This window comes from Myotis myotis, unplaced genomic scaffold (genome assembly GCF_014108235.1).
Source record: "Myotis myotis isolate mMyoMyo1 unplaced genomic scaffold, mMyoMyo1.p scaffold_m19_p_2, whole genome shotgun sequence".
Lineage (NCBI taxonomy): Eukaryota > Metazoa > Chordata > Mammalia > Chiroptera > Vespertilionidae > Myotis > Myotis myotis.
This window is the reverse complement of record NW_023416324.1, coordinates 69338551-69358177: the sequence shown is the minus strand read 5'-3', so window position 1 is coordinate 69358177 and position 19627 is coordinate 69338551. Positions and strand designations below refer to the sequence as shown.

The 19627-nt window shown below is 38.5% G+C and overlaps 1 protein-coding gene across 1 annotated transcript in view; it reads left to right on the top strand.

Annotated features, from left to right (window-relative positions):
- The first annotated feature begins 6045 nt into the window (after positions 1–6045).
- The window catches only part of HFM1 (helicase for meiosis 1), a 109447-nt gene continuing 95865 nt past the window's right edge, over positions 6046–19627 (top strand). Inside the window, exons 1-5 of the mRNA XM_036351359.1 lie at positions 6046–6116; positions 8387–8499; positions 10167–10476; positions 15751–16016; positions 16288–16335. Of these exons, the coding sequence (XP_036207252.1) occupies positions 6046–6116; positions 8387–8499; positions 10167–10476; positions 15751–16016; positions 16288–16335 (808 nt within the window). The remainder of the gene's footprint in view (positions 6117–8386; positions 8500–10166; positions 10477–15750; positions 16017–16287; positions 16336–19627) is intronic.

Sequence of the window (19627 nt, the reverse complement as noted above, 5' to 3'; positions counted from 1 at the left end):
TCCGGGCACATACCTATGTTGTGTGCTTGATTTCCCAGTTGGGGCACATATGGAAGGCAATCACTTGATATTCTTTCTCACATCAATGTTTCTCTCTCTCTCCCCTTTCCACTCTCTCTAAAATAAATAAGCAAGTCCTTGGGTGAGGATTAAAAAAAAAATAAAGAAAGCAAAAAGATAACATATTGAATAGGAGAAAATATTTTCAAATGATATATCTGACAAGTGATTAATATTGGAAATATTGAAAAACTACAGTTCAATAATAAAAAGATAAATAACACAAAATAATTGCAAAGGACTTGAACAGACATTTCTCCAGAGGAGATATTCAAATGGCCATTAAGAACATGAAAAGATGCTCAACATAATTAGCCGCTCACTGTAAATTCCCTTCAGTCAAAATATGCTCAAATCAAAACCACAATGAGATACCACTTCACATCTACGAGGATGGCTATAATTTGTTAAAACAAAAGGAAGATAATAAGTGTTGACAAAAATGTAAAGAAATTGGAACCTTTCTGTTCTACTAGTGAGAATATAGAGTCATACAGTAGCTGTGGAAAACAAGTTCAGTGGTTTTTTTCAGAAAACTAAATTTAGAGTTAACCATGTGACTCAGCAATTCTCTTAGGTATAGAAGCACAGAATTGAAAGTAAGGCCTCCAGCAGAGCAGATATTTGTGCACCAATGTTTATAGCGGCATTAGTCACAATAGCCAAAAGACTGGAAACAACACTAATGTCCATCCATAGGTTGACTGGGCAAACAACACGTGGTACATACATATATTGGCATATTCAGCTTTAAAAAAGGTATTCTGACACATGCTACAATATGGATGAACTTTGAAAACATTATGAAGCATCCATCTTATATAAAAACTGCTGTTTGAAATTTTAACCCTGCTATTTTTGGCTTCTGGAAATGCTTGCTTGCTTAAATAACAAGGAAAATAAGACTACGCCCATTCCAGAGAGGCCATTAAACCTTCCCCAGACGAAGGTATCAGTGCTGGCGCCAGGCCAAGCCTTTGGTTGAGGTCTCAAAGCCCCAGCACATAGGGCTCTTTAGGAACTTGCAAAGGGAACCGGGAAAACCCCACATTTGGGAGACAAAGAGGGCAAAATGGTATAAATACAGGAAAGTTCCTGTGTGACTTTGCCCAGAATTCTAGAGACATTTTTCTCTGGGCTCGCACATAATAATAATAATAATAATAATAATAATAATAAATGTAACTCCATCTCTCTAAGCATTGCTTGGTTCTTCTCTGGTTTTCTGTAACAATTAAACTAGCTGAAATTCGCCAGACACTGAGGGACAAAGGTACGAGTCCCCCTACGAGGTACCTAGGATCGGCAAACTTGTGGAGAGGGAAAGCAGGATAGAGGCATTACGGAACTCCAGGGGTTCGCCCCTTGGGGTGCGCCGTTGGAGAACCAGGTGTGGTTGTCTACAGCCGGATCGTCAGCTGGTGTGCTGCGAGCATTTTTAAAACAGGCAATCCTTGACTGCTTAGTCAGGGGCACGGACCTCTTTTCCCTCTTAGATTGTCAAAAAAAAAAAAAAAAATGATGTCAACACAACAATAGCTGTCCAGTGTGAATGAGTCAAAACTATACTTTTCTTTTTGTCAGATTGGCAAAAAAACACGTGCTGCAGATTTTTAGTAACTAGTTTGTGTGTCAAGAGATGAAAAAGGTTGAAAGTCCTCATAGTTTTATTTACTTGCAGCAAGTAAAAAAGACGGGGGGTTCGCATACAAAGCTCTGTCTCCGGAAGAGAGGCTTAGCCATTGCCTTTACACTACTTGGTTAATTACACGTTTATTTCTTCTTTGCAGTTGGCGACAGCTACCCTCCTGGGTTCAGGCTCTGGCCAAGCTCATCCCGTTACAGCTGCTCCACAAAATGCTGTGCTACATTTCAACATTCAGCAAAAATGACATTTAATAAGAACCGTCCAGACCTTGAGACCCTTGTCCTAACAGAGGTTACCAGGGTTAAAAGCGTTATTTAATTTATACTGTAGCCTTATTTAACAGGCTGCCCTTATACTGCCAGCGCCATAGTCAAGACTAATTATAAATTTCTGGAGTAAAAAAGAAGAGGTGGGAAGGGAGGGCTTGGGGAATCCCCAGGATCCACTGTTTGGAGCTGGGTTTAGCCCGGCTGCGGGCCCTGATGGGCCGGGAACAGGGGCTCCTCTAGGAGCCCGGATGTCCCCGGAGTGGGGAACTGAGGGAGGGGGGAACTGAGGGAGGGAGGAACTGAGGGAGGGGGGACTGAGAGAGGGGGGAACTGAGGGAGGGAGGAACTGAGGGAGGGGGGACTGAGAGAGGGGGGGAACTGAGGGAGGGGAGAACTGAGAGAGGGGGAACTGAGGGAGGGAGGAACTGAGGGAGGGGGGACTGAGAGAGGGAGGTACTGAGGGAGGGGGGAACTGAGAGAGAGGGGAACTGAGGAAGGGGGGACTGAGGGAGGGGGGAACTGAGGGAGGGGGGAACTGAGGGAGGGGGGAACTGAGGGAGGGGAGAACTGGGGCCCGGACATCTGGTGGGCAGGTCAGAACTGGACAACCCGACTCTTTGAAGCGGGCTCCTGGGCTGCAGCGGACGCGGAGGGGCGTCGTAGACAGCAGACTTCCGGCCCCTGGCCCGGCACTCCTGAGCCACGGTCCAGTCAGCAGCCCGCGACGTCTGGGCTTCAGTTCGCTTTCGCGTGGACTGTGGCCTCGCGCGCCCACGAGCCGGCTGGGTGGCGGTTTTGGTGGCTCTCGGAGCCCCTCGTGTTTACCTTCAGGTGTGTTGCCCCAGAGCGAGAGCTGGTGGGGCCTGCGTGTGTGGTGTAGCCATTTTGTTTGACGCAGTGGGAACCGCGGCCCACGGCGGAGGGCTCGCGCCATGCGCGCGTGTTGGACCAGGCCCAGAAGGCGCCCGCCGCGGCCGCGAGTCTGCAGGGGGCGTGCTCGGGTATGAGGTGTCCGCAGGCATCCACAGGGCGGGGGTGGCGTCAGGCCCTGATCCGGCTCCTGTGGGGGCCCCGGGGGAGGTGCTGGGCCCGGGCGGCTGTGTGGGCCTGTCCCTGCCCGGGACGTAGAGACCGTGGAAATGTGTTCCCAGGTTTCTTCTCTTCCTTTGCCACATTCCCAACCATGAAATTCACTCGGATGGTTGGTTCTCCCGGGAATGTTGGTCTTGGCTTCTTCGGTGGCTAACCGATTCCTGCAAATCGATATTTTATAAGACGATGGTTGCACTCTTGAAATAAGGAGTATATTTCTGAGGGTAAAAACTGTGAAAGATAACTAATAGATCTGAACATTTTATTCAGTGAGGATTTTAAACTGGAAGAAAATTCCGAATTGTCGCGAAGATAGCTAGGTAAGGTGCGGGTCCTCTCACCAGCCAACAAATGGCGTCGTCACAGGAAGAGTTTCAGTGTTTTAAGAGCGACTAGAGGCAAAGCACACACAAAACCGTAAAGTAATTGTTACCATATAATTTTACACCACATGCCTGAATGAAAACTTTGTAAAAAATAATCCACATGGAAACTTACTCAGAAAATCTGACTCTAAACCTAACATTTTAATGAATTCAGAATCGAGGGTCTCCTACAATTACAAACTCTTAGAAATGTGCTAAGGTCCCTTGTAGGGCCCGTGTTTTCAAAAAATATTTATTTACATAATGAAAGTTTCAAATTCATGGCCTTTTATCATTTGATTACATAAATACTGAACCAGAAAAAAAAATCACCTTTTAAAACTGAACATTAAAGGTTTGGGGGTAGAAGTTTTTAAGTTTCAGAGTTGATGGAAATTCTTTTTATTTAAAATTATTTTTATAAACCGATCGTTGCTAATGCGTTTATTCCACACTAAATTCTTACGGACCACTTGCCTTGTGCCAGGCACTGTTCTGGGTTATTGAAATACACTGAGCAAAAAGTCCCTGCTCATTCTAGAGAAAGCAGAATAAACAATTGAACATGTACGATCATCCCAGTGACCGGTGAGTGCCATGAAGAGAAGTAATGCACATCGTGGGGATGCAGAACTGGAGGCCAGGGGTGTTTTCTTCAATAGGGATCCAACCGAACAAAATCATGCATCATGTTTTTATTCTGAACTCAAGCAAGTTCTCCTTTTATGCCAGAACTAGAAATCAAATCAGAAGGTGGTGGTTGTTTTTAATATTTGCTGTGCATTTAGGGGGGGTTTCAATTAGTTTATGAAGTAATTTTTTCCGAAACAAATATTTTTAATCTGTTGTTTCATCATTGTTTTGCACTTCCTTTTAGAATAATAAATTCAAACAGATACGGTAGGCTTAAGATTTCTTCTTAAATTCTGAGGTAGCAAAGCCATATAAAAGTGATCTGGTGAGTTTTAATTTTGCAACTTTTTTGGGTTATTTAATATTCTATGGTTCTCCTAAGACTAGAAAGGGAACATTTTTTAGGTTACTTTTTGGATAAAAAAGAAACATGATTAGCATTTTCATTTATACTTTATCAGGTAGTTGTTTTCAAGTTCTGAAATTGTTTACTTAAATGAGGATGCTGACGACACTGTTAGCATATTTCTGACTCCTTTCTGCCTCCCACTTTGTTATCCTAGGCTTCTATTGTTCATCCAGTCAAAAATTGTTTTAGACACTTAACGAACCATACTAATTTGTTTCTCTTTTACTGTTTGTTTTTGTTGGTGACTACCTGATTAATACATTGAGAAAAATGAAGAAGGCAATTGAGTTAAACAGATGGAACAGATGGAAGGGCGAAAAACACAACAACTAAAACAGTGAAAAACCTCACAACATACACTATACACAAATGTAGCCCTCTGTGTAGTGTGTTGTCAAAAGGTGCATGTGTCTACGTACTCCCACATGTGTCTCATCCCACATGAGGGAGGACTGAAAATTGGAGGGACTTGGTTTGGTAATATGGATTTCTCCATGAGATGGCACTCATATAGTTTCTTTGATTTTAGCTTCTATCCTAAGCAAAGATTTGCAGTGTACATACTAATTATCACAGAATAAATAGAATTGTGATTTATGTTTTACGATTAGTGCCTCTGATTCATGTTTTATATAGAATTTTCTATCATATTTAGAATTTAGAAAAATGGGATGTAATGTTCACGTGCAGGGTAAGAATGGCAATGTAAAGGAAGCAACATATGTGTGTAGAAATGGTTCTACTATTTCCTATCAAATTTGAGGCTTCTTTGTGCCCTATATTTTTATTCTATTCCCAGGAGCCAATGCTGAATGTTTTTAGCCTTTAGATAACATCTCTGAGTGTAAAAATTATATTTTAAAAAGGAATGTAAACATTTATATATGTTATGTAATATGAATGTAAACTTAAATCTATATGTTAAACTTGTAAATTTTTTTATATTGGAAAAGTTCAAACATACATACATAGGCAGAACAGAGCATTATAATGAACTCCACATACCTATTACATAGCTTTAGCAATTATCAAATAATTGCCAATCTTGTTTCATTAATACTGCTCTACCTCTCCACCTATATTTTGAAGCAAGTCCCTGAATATGTACATAGTATTATTGTTAGAGACATACACATTCACAATAAAATGCACTATCCTAACTAAAAATAATGGTATAAACAAAGTATTATAAAAGCCCTAAAGGCGTGATTAATTCTGTTTTGGGTAAGTGGACAAATTTAGAGAAGCTGTTGAAGGATAAATGACATTTGACCTACACTATGCCAGGTCGAGAATGAAAGAAAACACATTCTAAGCATTGGTGCAGTATGAAGAGAGGCACAGTGTGAAATGCATGAAAAAGTGGAGAACAGAGAATAACGTATTTGAATATTGAAGCGCTTTGGAGGAAGTTGCAGGAGATGCAGCTGGGAAGGTAGTCTGTGGTTTTTCTGAGAAATTTATGATTATAGTTTATGCAGCTAGGAATATTTTTCTACATTTTTGTAAGTAAAATATAAACTTCTTTTTCTGTATTTTTTAGATTTATGACAGAATCCAGTTTTTAACATGTCGAAATCAAATGACTCCTTGTTTTCTTTGGATAATTTGTTTTTTGGAAAACCAGATGAAGCTGAAAAGTAAGTCTGCCTTTAAGAATGATAGCACAGTATATTGCTTTAGGCTTTTTTGAGGAATTATCACACCTTAGGAATTCAAATGCAAATACAATGAAAAGAAAGAGAGTTTCATCTCATTTCTCTATCAGGGTAGATGTCTGTCAATAGAAGGTGGACATCAATAAAAGGAGGGGCTTGCACAATCAATCCAGAAAGTCAGCAATCTATGAATAATCCAGAACCGAGTATTTATTTCCTCTGCCACACACCCTCCCTCCCAGCCAGTGAGCAAGATAATTACTCTCAAGTCCAGCTAAGTGCCCCCCAGTCACAGTGGCCCAATGCTGACATACAAAGGATACAAATAATTCTCACTCTGGCATAAAAGTGACAACTTTCTTGGAAGAAAAGCAGATACTGTAAATTTCTCAAAGTCTTCCTGAAACATTTTTTAAAGTAATTTTTACTTCTTTAGAAAAAAATGCCATGGGAAACCATCTGTAATAAAATGCCCATTCTATAAAATAATTCATCTATACTAATAAAAAGGTAATATGCTAATTAGACTGGGAGACCTTCCGGATGTTCTTCTGGACAAAGCCATGGTGGCAGGGCCGAGGTAGAGGTGGTTAGAGGCCAAGAGGGGAGGGCAGTTGTGGGTGATCAGGCTGGTGGGGGGTAAGCAGACCAGCAGGGGGGCCAGTTGGGGACAAGCAGGCCATCAGTGGGGGTCAGTTGGAGGTGATCAGGACAGTGGGGGGGGGGTAGTTTGGAGTGAGCAGGCCAGCAGGGGGACAGTTGGGGATGAGCAGGCCAGTGGGGAGGGAAGGTAGAAGCGAGCTGGCCAGCAGGGGGCGCAGTTTGGGGTGATCAGGCTGGCAGGGGGGCATTTGGGGGCAAGCAGGCCAGCAGCAGGGCGGGGGGGCAGTTGGGAGCAAGCAGACCGGCAGGCAGAGTGGTTAGAGGCAATCAGTCAGGCAGGCAGGCAGGTGAGTGGTTAGGAGCCAGCAGTCCTGGATTGCGAGAGGGATGTCCGACTGCCGGTTTAGGCCCGATCCCTGTAAACTGGCAGTAGGACATCCTTCGAGGGGTCCCAAATTGGAGAGGGTGAAGGCCAGGCTGAGGAAACATACCCTCCCCCGTGCACGAATTTCGTGCACCGGACCACTAGTCTATATATATAAAAACCTAAACGATGGTTACAACCGAATGACTGGAACAACTAGTCTATATATATAAAAGCCTAAATGACGGTTATGACCGAATGACTGGAATGGCTAGTCACTATGACATGCACTGACCACCAGGGGGCAGACGCTCAATGCAGGAGCTTCCCGCAGGTGGTCACTGTGCTCCCACAGCCAACCTCCTGTGGCTGGTGGCCAGCCAACCTCCCGCAGTCACTCACCCCCCACCCCCCCACCCCAGGCTGGCCAACCTCCTGCAGCACACCTTCCAGCACCTGGCCCGGCCCCGATGGGCCCAAATCACGGGCAGGGCCGGCCGGCCAACCTCCCGTGGTCCCTCCCCCTGGCTGGCCCCGCCGGGCTGGCCAGGCTGAGGGACCCCACCCATGCACAGATTCATGCACTGGGCCTCTGGTTAACTGATAAGAGTGGCTCACAGTGCATAAACTGTTTATACATTATAAGAAAACATTAAAGCATTATCTGTTAATAGGATCACAGCTGAAAGATAAGGGGATTGTTAGTTATCAATGCTAACAGGGTTGCAATAATCTGGTCAATTGCTGTAGGTTTACAAAATGATTATTACTTTCAACTGGCTTGGATTTTCTGTGTTTTTTGATGGTTCTGGACCAAGAATATTTGGGTTAGGACATTAATTTGTAATAATGCTTTAGGAATACTCTAGAATATCAGTAATTGTGTCATTTACACTGATGACCCATGATTAGTTATGAGGTGTGTCAAAAGTAATTTGTCACTTGTAATAGTTAAGGTACTAAAGTTTCAGAATGATTTACTACTTTTTAAAAAATATTGGAACATATTTAAGATTCCTGTCACAAGCATTGAATTGAAGAAAAGGAGATGGAGATATAGCCATTATTCAGGTAGCATATCTCACATAGCAATGTCATTAATGTTATGACATAAGGAAAAAAATATTGAGAACATTGCTATATAGGGATAAATCAAAGTTACTACAGACAGTTAATTTACAGGATGTATAAGAGTCTGTGATAGAGTAATGTTTATTGATAAATACATAGTTTCTGATGTTATGTTCTATTAACATGTATATTTACAATTTTGTATTTTATATAGCTATCCAGGTAGTGGAAAATCATTGGATTGTTTTCTCCCACCTGCTCCATTGGTTTCAGAAATTCCAGATACTCAGGCATTGGAAGAAGAAATAGAAAGTCATAAACTGTTAGGTAAATTATCACATATCTGTTATAAAGCCAAACCCATGCAGCTCATGTCAATGTAAGAACAATTTAGTAACACTTTAATTCCTTTTATTTTTAATGGAATAAAATGAAAGTTAGAGGCTTCTCTTATTCAGATCAGTGTTCTTATTCAAATCTAAAAATCTAAAATAGTTGTTCTCAACCTTCCTATTGCCGCGACCCTTTAATACAGCTCCTCATGTTGTGGTGACCCCCAACCATAAAATTATTTTCATTGCTACTTCATAACTGTAATTTTGCTACTGTTATGAATTGTAATATAAATATCTGATATGCAGGATGTATTTTCATTGTTACAAATTGAACACAATTAAAGCATAGTGATTAATCACAAGAACAGTATGTAATTATATATGGGTTTTCCGATGGTCTTAGGCGACCCCTGTGAAAGGGTCGTTCGACCCCAAAGGGGTCGCGACCCACAGGTTGAGAACCGCTGATCTAAAACATTTTCCTTCTCTATATATACTTACACTTACATATACATATCACATGCACACAATATACTATCACATATACGCATTCTGTTGTTCTGTGAGTTTTGTTTCCTCTTACCATTAAAACTATCATCGCTATTTAGTTTTCACCTTGCCCTTTACTAAAAGTAGGATCCTCTGGTTTAAGGAAACAGATTTATTGAGTGAAAACAACAAGAGGCAGATGATCATATGTAGTTTGATACTATCATTTTGTAAAGCTAAAAACCAAGCACACTCAAATAGTATATGTGATCTAATGTAATATTGTTGGCAAAATTTTCATTTTTAAATTGGGCGGTAGGTTCATGCATTTATGTTTTATATATATTTATAAATGCAAACATATATGTACTATTGCATGTACCAAATAATATACAGACTATACAATATATATATACCATAGTGCATATATATGTGGACATATATATTTGTGTGTGCGTGTGTGTATGTGTGTGTGTGTGTGTGTGTGTGTGTGTGTGTGTGTATATATATATATATATATATATATATATATAAATTCAAACCCTACTAAAGCCTCCAAACTCCTCCCAAACCTCCCAAAGATGCTTATAAAGTCTCTGTAAAGAAACCTACAATTTTGTAACCCTAATGAAAGTATTCCTTTATCTTAATTTTTAGAGGCAACATTATAAACTTAAAAGCATTGTATCATGTATTTTATTACTGAATCATAGTAACATTTATCATGTATTTTATTACTGAATCATAGTATATGGTTGGTCATTATATTTCTGTGTGTAAATTGTTTATGTAAGTTTTAAATCTTTATAATTATATCATTTGAAGTAGATAAAATACTTAAATATTACAAATATGGTTATTTCTATGGGTCAGGGATTAAACCTATTTTATAATATTCTATAGATTTTGTATAAATTTCAAATTTAATTTAAAGAATTCTTAATTTCTGTGGGCCCTTCAGTGATATGATATACCGTTAAGTGACAGTCACCTATATTTCAAAACCTCACATAATATATCTGATTATCTTACTATTGTACTAATACTTCTTTTTGCTTTCATATTTACCTAGTAAACCTTTTTGAAAATTTTTATTAAATTTTTCATCATGCTTTTGAAATTTTATGTTCATGGAGAACATGTAATAATCAATACATTCCATTTTTGTAGGTGTGGAAAAGAGGCAAAAAATGTTAACATCAAATTTAAAGAAAACTAATGAAAACACAAATTATATTTCACCAATGCAAAAATTCCAATTTGCCTTTTTCTCTAATAAGTCTGAAGAAGATGATCTAAATTTAGGAGGGACAGGCAACAATGGCTTATTGCATGTTTCTGGCAAGCTGACATATGGTTCTCAGAAATTCAGAAATCACATTGGCACTGACATAGCACCTGAGAAAAATATTCCAGATGATACAAAATTAGTTAATTTTGCAGAAGAAAAAGGAGAGAGCACATCAGCCTTCAGAAAAAGGTAATTAAATGAAATAAATAATATTCAGTGATAAAGTTGAATAGTTATGTATATGTCCAAAAGTATGAAATATGGTAGAATTTGAATGAGAAAAACATCAACAACAATAGACTCTATTATGTACCACACACTCCATTAACTGTGGGATTCTAGTGATAGGTTCTTGTCTTAGGAGAACTTACAACTTAATAGGGGAAAAGACTGATAGTAAATAACTAAATATATTAGTACGACAGTTATTTTTGCTGAAGTATATGGTTAAATTAGAGGTTCTCAAACTTTTTGTTGTTAGAACTCCTTTACACTTAAAAATTATTGAGGATTTTCAAATAACTTTTGTTTATTTGGGTTATTTTTAATATTTAAGTATTAGTGTTTAACCATATTAGAAATTAAAACAAAAATTTGAAAAATATTTGTTTACTAATACATTTAAAAATAATAAACATATTTGTTAAATTAAACAGTATATTTTTATTAAAAATAATTATTTTCTGAAACAAAAAATAATTCCGTGAAGAAGAGTGATATTATTTTATGATTTTGCAAATGTTTTACATTTCTAACTCATAAAAGATACTTGGGTTCTCATATATGATTTTGCATTCAGTTTGTTGTAATATCACATGACTTGGAGCCCCTGGAAAACTCCATGTTAACTAGCAAGAATAAGAGAGAAAAAGGCAAATAATGCCTTAGTAGTATTATGAAAATAGTTTTGATTTTATGAACTCCTTGAAATAGTCTCCACCATCCTTTGAGAACTGCTGTTAGAGCATATAGAATGGGTCCTAATCTGCTCTGGACTGTCAGGGAAGGCTTTCCTGAAGAAATGGTATTTAAGTTTAACTTTAAGGAGGAATAGAATAAAACTAAGTGCAAATAAAGGAGAGTGTTCCACGCAGAAGGAATAGTATGTACAAAAGACCTAAGGTGGCATAGAGCTTGGCCTATTCTTAAAAAATTTCCTTAGTTTGCAGGGGTGGGAACATCTGGCCTGCAGGCCTTATAAGGTCCGGAAATCATTTGGTCTGGCCTGACCAAGGCATTAGGGGTGAGTTAATTAAATGTGTGACCAAATAGAGCAGGCTAGTTTTTAAATTGATAATTTTGTATGGCCCTCGAATGATGTTTTATTTATTTATTTAAAATATTTTTTATTGATTTTTTTACAGAGAGGAAGGGAGAGGGATAGAGAGTTAGAAACATCAATGAGAAACATCCATCAGCTGCCTCCTGCACGCCCCCTACTGGAGATGTGCCCGCAACCCAGGTACATGCCCTTGACCGGAATCGAACCTGGGACCCTTCAGTCCGCAGGCCGATGCTCTATCCACTGAGCCAAACCGGTCAGGGCCGAATGATGTTTTAAATATCCAAAAGGCCCTTGGCAGGAAAGGTTCCCCTCCCCTATTATAAAGAGAGAAAGCTGAGAGGTTAGATACAGAAGGGCCAAGTCATTCAGAGTCTTATAGGCCAGGGTAACATTTAATTCTTTTCCTTAAGGCAGTGTTTCTTAAACTGTGGCCTGTGGATCTATTGCATCAGAATCATCTGGAGTGCTCATTAAAATTTGGATTCCTGGGTCGTAACTTGGACTTTCTGAATCACAGTCTATATGAACATGGGGATGACACCAACAAACCATTATTTTCAACTCATTTTCTAAATGATTGTTACACACAGTAAAATTTGAGAACCATTGTTCAAGGTCCTGGGTTTTCAGCTGTGGAGTAAAGTTAGATTTCTCTTTTTATTTAAAGTCCATTTTGGCCCCAGAATGATGAATTAGAAGGGAGCTGGAATACATTCAGAAGGGCCATTTAGAAGGTTATTTTATCAGTTTAGGTAAGAGAATGGTAACCTGACCTAGGATTGTGGTAGCAGGAATGAGAGAGTTGACAGTTATTTAGAAGATAGAATCCCATAGGACTTAAATAATTATTGGACATGAGACCGAACTTCTAGGTTTCTGGCTTGAGCCAGAATGATTAAGGATGGTAGTGCCCTTTCGTGATATAGAAAACTATCAAATAGGAACAGGTTTGGGGAAAGATGATGAGTGCAGATTTGGACATTTCATTTTAGGTACTTAAAAAATTGTCCAGATAGGATATGTGCATTTATGATTCAGAAGAGATCTAGTTGGGAGTTTTTGTTTTCTCTATGACATAAGTGATGAGGTCATCTGTAGAGTTTGAGGGGGAAAAGTAGAGGTATTGAACAAGTATGAGAAGGATGGAAAAATTATGGAGAATGGGAAAGCTCTAATTCGAATAATGGTAGCATTTTTGGACACTGTAAATGGCCCAGTTGAGATTGGTGTCTATGAATATTTTGGAACAGCTCTATTAAGATCTAATTAACTTGAAGTGTACAATTCATGGTTTTTAGAATATTCAGAGTTGTGGACCATCACTACTATCTAATTTTAATACATTGTCTTTCCCCCAGGGGAAATCTATACTCATTAACAGTTACTCCCCATTCTTCTCCCTGACCCAGCCCCTTCAACCACTAATATACGTGTGTGTGGTTTATTTTCAAAGATGTTTTTATTGATTTCAAAGAGAAAGAGAGAGGGAGAGAGAGACAGAAACATCAATGATGAGAGAGAATTATTGATTGGCTGCCTTCTGCATGCCCCCTACTGGGGATCAGGACAGCAACCTAAGTATATACCCTGGCCAGGAATCGAACCATGACCTCCTGGTTCATGGGTCGATGCGCAACCACTGAGCCAATATATGAGGGTTTCAGTTTCTCCACATCCTTGCTAGCCCTTGTTATTGTCTGTCTTTTTTATTATAGTGGGTGTGAAGAAGTGGTATCTCATTGTGGTTTTGATTTGTATTTCCCTAATGACTAATGATGTTGGGCATCTTTTTATGTGATTATTGGCTCTTGGTGTATCTTCTTGGGGCAATGTCTACTCAAATCCTTTGCCTGTTTTTTAATTGGATTATTTGTCTTTTTATTTTTATATATTTATCTTTTTATCCTCACCTGAGGATATGTGTGTGTGTGTTATTGATTTGTAAAAAGAGAGGGAGGGAGAGAGAGAGAAACATCAATGTGAGAGAGAAACATCGATCTTTTGCCCTCTGTACATACTCTAACTGGGGATTAAACCTGCAACCTAGGTATGTGCCCTGATCAGAAATCGAACCCACAGCCTTTTGGTGTATGGGATGATGCTCCAACCAACTGAGCCACTTGGCCAGGGTTATTTGTCTTTTTATTGTGTTTTCAGAGTTCTTTATATATTCTGGATAAAAGTCCCTTATCAACTATATGATTTGCAAATATTTTCTCCCATTGTGAATGTTGTTTTTCACTTTTTTGATGGTGTCTTTAGCAGTACAAAAGTTTTAATTTTGATGAAACCCAATTTTTGTTGTTATTGCTTGGGCTTTTGGTGTCATATCTAAGAAACCATTGCCTAATCTAGGGTTGGGAAGAATTACTCCTACTTTTCTTCTCAGCATTTTACCTCTTACATTGAGGTTTCTGATCCATTTTGAGTTAATTTTTTTAAAAGTATGGTGCAAGGTAAGAGTCCAACTTCATTTTTTTTTTTTTTGCATGTAGATGTCCAGTTGTTCCAGCACCATTTGTTGAAAACAAACAAATAAACAAACAAACAAACACACACTAATTTTTCTCCTTTGAATGTAATGGCACCCTCATTGACAATCAATTGACTATGAATGTAAGGTATGGAGGTTTTCTGACACCAGCGAATTCTCTGATTTGAATGGATAACCAATAATTCAGTTTTTACACTAACTCCCAGAGTCAGTGTCAGATTGCACAGGTTAATGGCTTAGTCCTACAAGACTGCCCCACTACAGATCCCTGCCACAAATAGGGTGCCAGGTTACCCACAATTCTGCCTTGCAGACTACAAATTTGGGAGTTCCTATGACTGTACATTATGTTTGATAATTTGCTAGAATGATTCACAGAATTCAGGAAAACGTTTTACTTACATTTATCAGTTCATTATAAAGGATCCAACTTAGGAACAGCCAAATGAAAGAGATGCAAGGTATGGAGAGGGAGGGCACACTCAGCCTCCATGCCCTTTCTAAGTGTGTTACCCTTTCAGTACCTAGATGTGTTCATCAGTCCAGAAGCTCTCAGAACCCCCTGTTATTTAGGGGTATTTCAAATCATGGCAGTTTCATTATTAAATCATTGGCCATTGGTGATCGAACTCAGTCTCCAGCCCCTTTCCCCTCCTTGAATGTCAGCAGTGGGGCTAAAAGTTTCAAACCTGTAATCAAGATTTTGTCTTTCTGGCATCATCCCCATCCTGAAACCATCTAGGGACCCTAGAAGAGTCACTTCATTAGCATAAACTCAGATATGATTGAAAGGGCCTTCTTATAAATAGTGAAAGATGCTTCTATCACTTCTACCACACAGGAGATTCCTCTGTGCCAGGAGCTAGAAAAAAAAAGACCAAATTTATATTTCCTATTATACCACAAAAAGGTTTATTTCTGAACTCTCAATTCTGTACCATTGATTAATATTTCTGTACTTATGCCTGACATAAGGATATATCTCATACTGGCATATGCCACATGTTTTAATTGCTGTAGCTTTGTAGTAAGGTTTTAAATTAGTAAGTGGTGAGTCCTCCAACTTTATTCCTTTTTTCAAGATTGTTTTTGGCTATTCTTGGTTCTTTGCATTTTCATATGAATTTTAGGATAAATTTCTGCAAAGAAGCCAGCTGGGATTTTGATAGGTATTGTATTGAATCTGAAGATCAACTTGAGTAGTATTGCTATCTTAATAACAGTAAGTCTTCCAATCTATCAACATGGGATATCTTTCCATTTATTTAAATTTTTAAAATTTTTTCAGTGATGTTTTATGGACAAGTCTTACACTTATTTTGTTAAATTTATTCCCAAGTATTTATTGTTTTTTATGCTTTTATAAATTTGGATTCCGTAGTACTCTACTAGTCACATAGCTAGTCCTGATTTGAAATAGGAAACTACAGAAAGATGTGAATACCAGGAGACAAGGATCATTGGGGCTATCTCAGAGACTGGCTACCACAAATAGATTTATCTGAGTTTTAGGAAAGTGAAAATACATAATTCAGAGGTAAACTTAACAAATTATGTTTTAGGAGAATGATTAATTTTTGTGTTTAAATAAACCATAATTTACAGGTATTTTTAAAGGAACCAATTTTATGATAGTTTTTCACATGCACACATGTTTTTTTTTTCTTTTTTTGTTCTTTTGCAGATTATTTAAAATATCTGACAATATACATGGGAGTGCTTATTCTAGTGACAGTGGAAACTTGGATTCTCATGTTGGCTCAGGGAAAATTGCCCAAACAGAAATGAACAAAGGGAAACCCTGGAAATGTAGCAATAGTAAGCAGAAACCTCAATATTCAGATGTTAACATGTTTACAGCAAGTGGTGCTTTTTCTGCTTCTGAAATCAGAGAAGTCATAATGAAAGCACCATCTTTTTCAGTTGCATCCCAGCCTCATGAAGCTCAAGGTAATTCCTTGCTTTTTCACTTGGTTTATAAAAGTACAAACTAGTCTGTATTTCTTAGCATAGGGAAGAATACAAAAATATAGTAAATTTGAATAGGGTAACACTCTTTGTGCAATTGCTGCATTTTCTAATTATATTGCATTATATTCTAAACTGTGATATAGTATTTTTAGCTGTGCTGTCAATAAAAGGTTATGCACATTTTATTGAAACAGTTTTTATGAGAAAGGTTAAAAAATATCTATATACACATGTAGGATTTTCATTTTAGGGGTAACAGGAAATGATTTAGATTCCTTGAAGGCTGTCACAGAAATTCGTATCCTTTAACTTATTTTAGTACGGTAGCTTTTATTTGAAATCATAATTTTTAAACACTGTGTTTCATTGTGTCTCTGTTTATTTTGGTTGACAAAGAAAAAGAGGGAAAAGTGAATATTTTGGGTCATGTAAGAGACCCAGTGTGCGTGATAGTGCTATTCAAAGTGTGGTTTGCAGTCTGATGCCAGTTTGTAAACTGCTTGTTACCAGTCTGGGACAAGATAAGTACAGAAATGAGTTTGTATTATTGGATGAACTCTGAGCATATTTACTTACAAATTGATATAATTTCTTATATTTTAGGAAGGAAAACATATTGGGATCAATATGGGAAGGAGAAAAATGAATGAGAATAGGGCATACAGTGGATTGGGCACATTTTTACAAATCTAGCATTTTTTGAAAGAACCTAATTAATGGTTTACACTTATAATCTGGTTTACATATTTAGAGTGCATATGTATGTTCTGGAGATAACATCTTTTTTTTTTTTTTGCTTCTTTGATACCCTGTGTTATGTCTATAAGAGTGTACTTACTCTATTTTATTATAATTTATTAGCTGTTTTTATGACTACTTCCCTATGATCTATGGACTCTATGAAGGCAAGGACCTTATTTATCTTCCTATCTCCAAATGTATACATACTTTGAGTAAATGTATACATACTTTGAATAAATATAAAGGCAGTGTTTATTAAAATACATTTCATTTTCAAAATTGAGTTATCAGCTGTTAAAGTATGTATATATTTTGGGGGGGCGGGGGGGGACACCCTATACTTGAAAGGCCGATTAAGTAACAAAGATGTTCTTGCAAAAGTGTATCCACGAGCAAGGATGGGTGAGGGTAAAAGTGTGGAATGTGTTTGGAAAGAACAAGCATTCCAGTTTGGCTGAAATGAAAGTTATGATTAAGTCAGTAGTAGGAAATAATATTGGATAAGTATCTTAGGATCAGAAAATTTACTGCCATGAATACCAAGGTCAAAAGTTTTTGTTTTTATTTTTAATAAATTTATTAAGCAATGAGGAGAAACCATGCAGAATTTTTGAGCAAGTTAAGCTATATATCATCAAAATTGTACTTTAGGAGTACAGAATTAGTGACTCAAAAGCTGGGGAAAGGCACTTAAAATCCACAAAAAGTTATGATCTAATTGTCAAAACAGAAAGTAAATTCCAGATTGAAGGAGAAAATGGCGGAGGTATAAACGGACGTGTCCTGTGCCTTGTCCTGGAGCAGATAAGGGTGAGCAGCTGAAACGGGTAACATACAGCCCGAATAGGCAGAGGATTTTCAGCTGAGAGACTGTCTGAAGCTGGGAAAGACCGAGAACTCCCAGAAAAAAAAAGGACGGTTGGAGACTGCAGCTGAAACCTCTCTCGGTGCGCCAGCTCAGCAGCGGAGACTGCGCCATCTTGAGTAGCTGTTGCCGGCATCCAGACAGAGATCAGCTACTAACCTGGAAACAAGGGATCTCAAGCAGCGTGACTGCGTGAACTCAGACGAGCACTGCTTCTTCTCACGGAAAGGTTAGACTTCCCCTAAAGGTGCAGTTTGCAGTTCAGGTTGGAGAGAGGACCGAGCTCATGCGCGCGCAGGGCAAAATCTGCGCCCCACAGAGTCCGCGGCCGTTGGGACCATTGTGACCTGCGAGTGGGGAAGGGGCCCCACAGGGCTGCTGGCAGAAGGGAACGCTAAAAATAAGCCCATAGCTGGACTGGATGTAAAAAAGCAGCCTTGGACTTTGCCAGTGCCCCGGCTGCTTGGTGCCAGGGGCGAGTGGGCGCGCGGAGACTGTGCGCAGACCTGGAAGGTGGAGGCTTGCAAATTTACACAGAGTATCAGGCTCTTGTTACAGTTCCCCTTAGATCCGTGCATTTGATTATTAAACCCAGTGCATGGGATTCCCCAGTTGGGGTCATTCGCAGAGCCTGTAGGGGAAAGTTCTTTTTGGGGAGCCTGGGAAACAGAGCGGACAGTAACCATTAAAGAACCAGCTCTGGGCAGTGGACTTTCCCAAATCAGTTTCAAGTACCATAGAAAAAAAAAACCCTCCTGATAGAGAGGACTTATAACCTCGGAGGTCAATCCAGGCACACTGCCACTCAGAGGCAGAGCCACGAACTGTCTCTTCTGTGATCACAAATAAAGGTAGTCTAGTAAACAAATACAACCTGCCTTAAAATCAGGACTGTGGTTTACGGCACGGAGGGACAGTGTATCGCAGGGAAATTCAACACTCTCCTGAATGCCTGGCAGGACTAAGGCGTGCCAAAAAGAAGAGTAGAAGATCTGAAGCACCTTCACTACTGCATATTTTTATATTTTTTTAATTCTTTTTTCACCATTTCATTAAGAACCTATTTTATTTATTTTTTATTTTTTTCATCACTTGTTTTTACCTTTTTAATTACCACATTTTTTAAACCAGTATTATTGCTATCATTTTACCATTTTTTCAAGTGTCATTTTATTTTTTTATTTTTCTTTATTTTATTTTGGGATTAGTGTTCTACACTCTATTTTCATCATTCCTTTAGCATCATTTCTCTCTATCGCACATTTACCCTGAAGCCAAAACTCCCTTCCTCACTTTTCCCCTTTTGCTGTCCTGTTTCTCTTATCCTATTCCTGCTTTAGATTTTCCCTATTCCTTCTTTTTACCCACTGTCTAAATTTCACCCTACTTATATATCTAATTTCCAATCCCTTGCTTTAAATCCATATACACCTCTCTCTTATCTTTCTTCACTATCCAATTTTTTTTTCTCTCTCTTTGTTGTTTTGCTAGTATTTGCTTGATTTTGAGTATATTAGGTTTTTTTTATGCTTGTTTGGGAGATTGTTTTGTTTTTCATTTTCATTTTTCTGTTTTGCTTATTTTTTCTTTCTCTGGTGATTTTTGTGTTTCTGTTTTCCCTTGCCTTGCTTGATATTAGTGGTTGTTTGTAGTTTGCATTAATCTCCAGGAATCTGCTGTTGGAATTCATTGAGATTAGTTGCGGTTCTCTTAAAGTTTTCTCCCCATACAAATAGCCTCTTCCCCACCTCTATTTCTTTCTCTCTCTTACTTTTTTTTTTGTCTGTTTGTTTTTTTCTTCTCTCCCTTTTCCCAATCTCATTTCGGCACTCCTTTTTGTTTTTTCCTTTTCTCTTTAATCTTTTTCTCTTTTTTCTTCTTTATGCCCTAATTCTCTTCACTCGGGTGGTCACCTTTATTTGAGGTTATTAATATCGTGAATACATTTTGTTCAGTGCCTTGTATGTTGTGCCTTGTAGTGTTG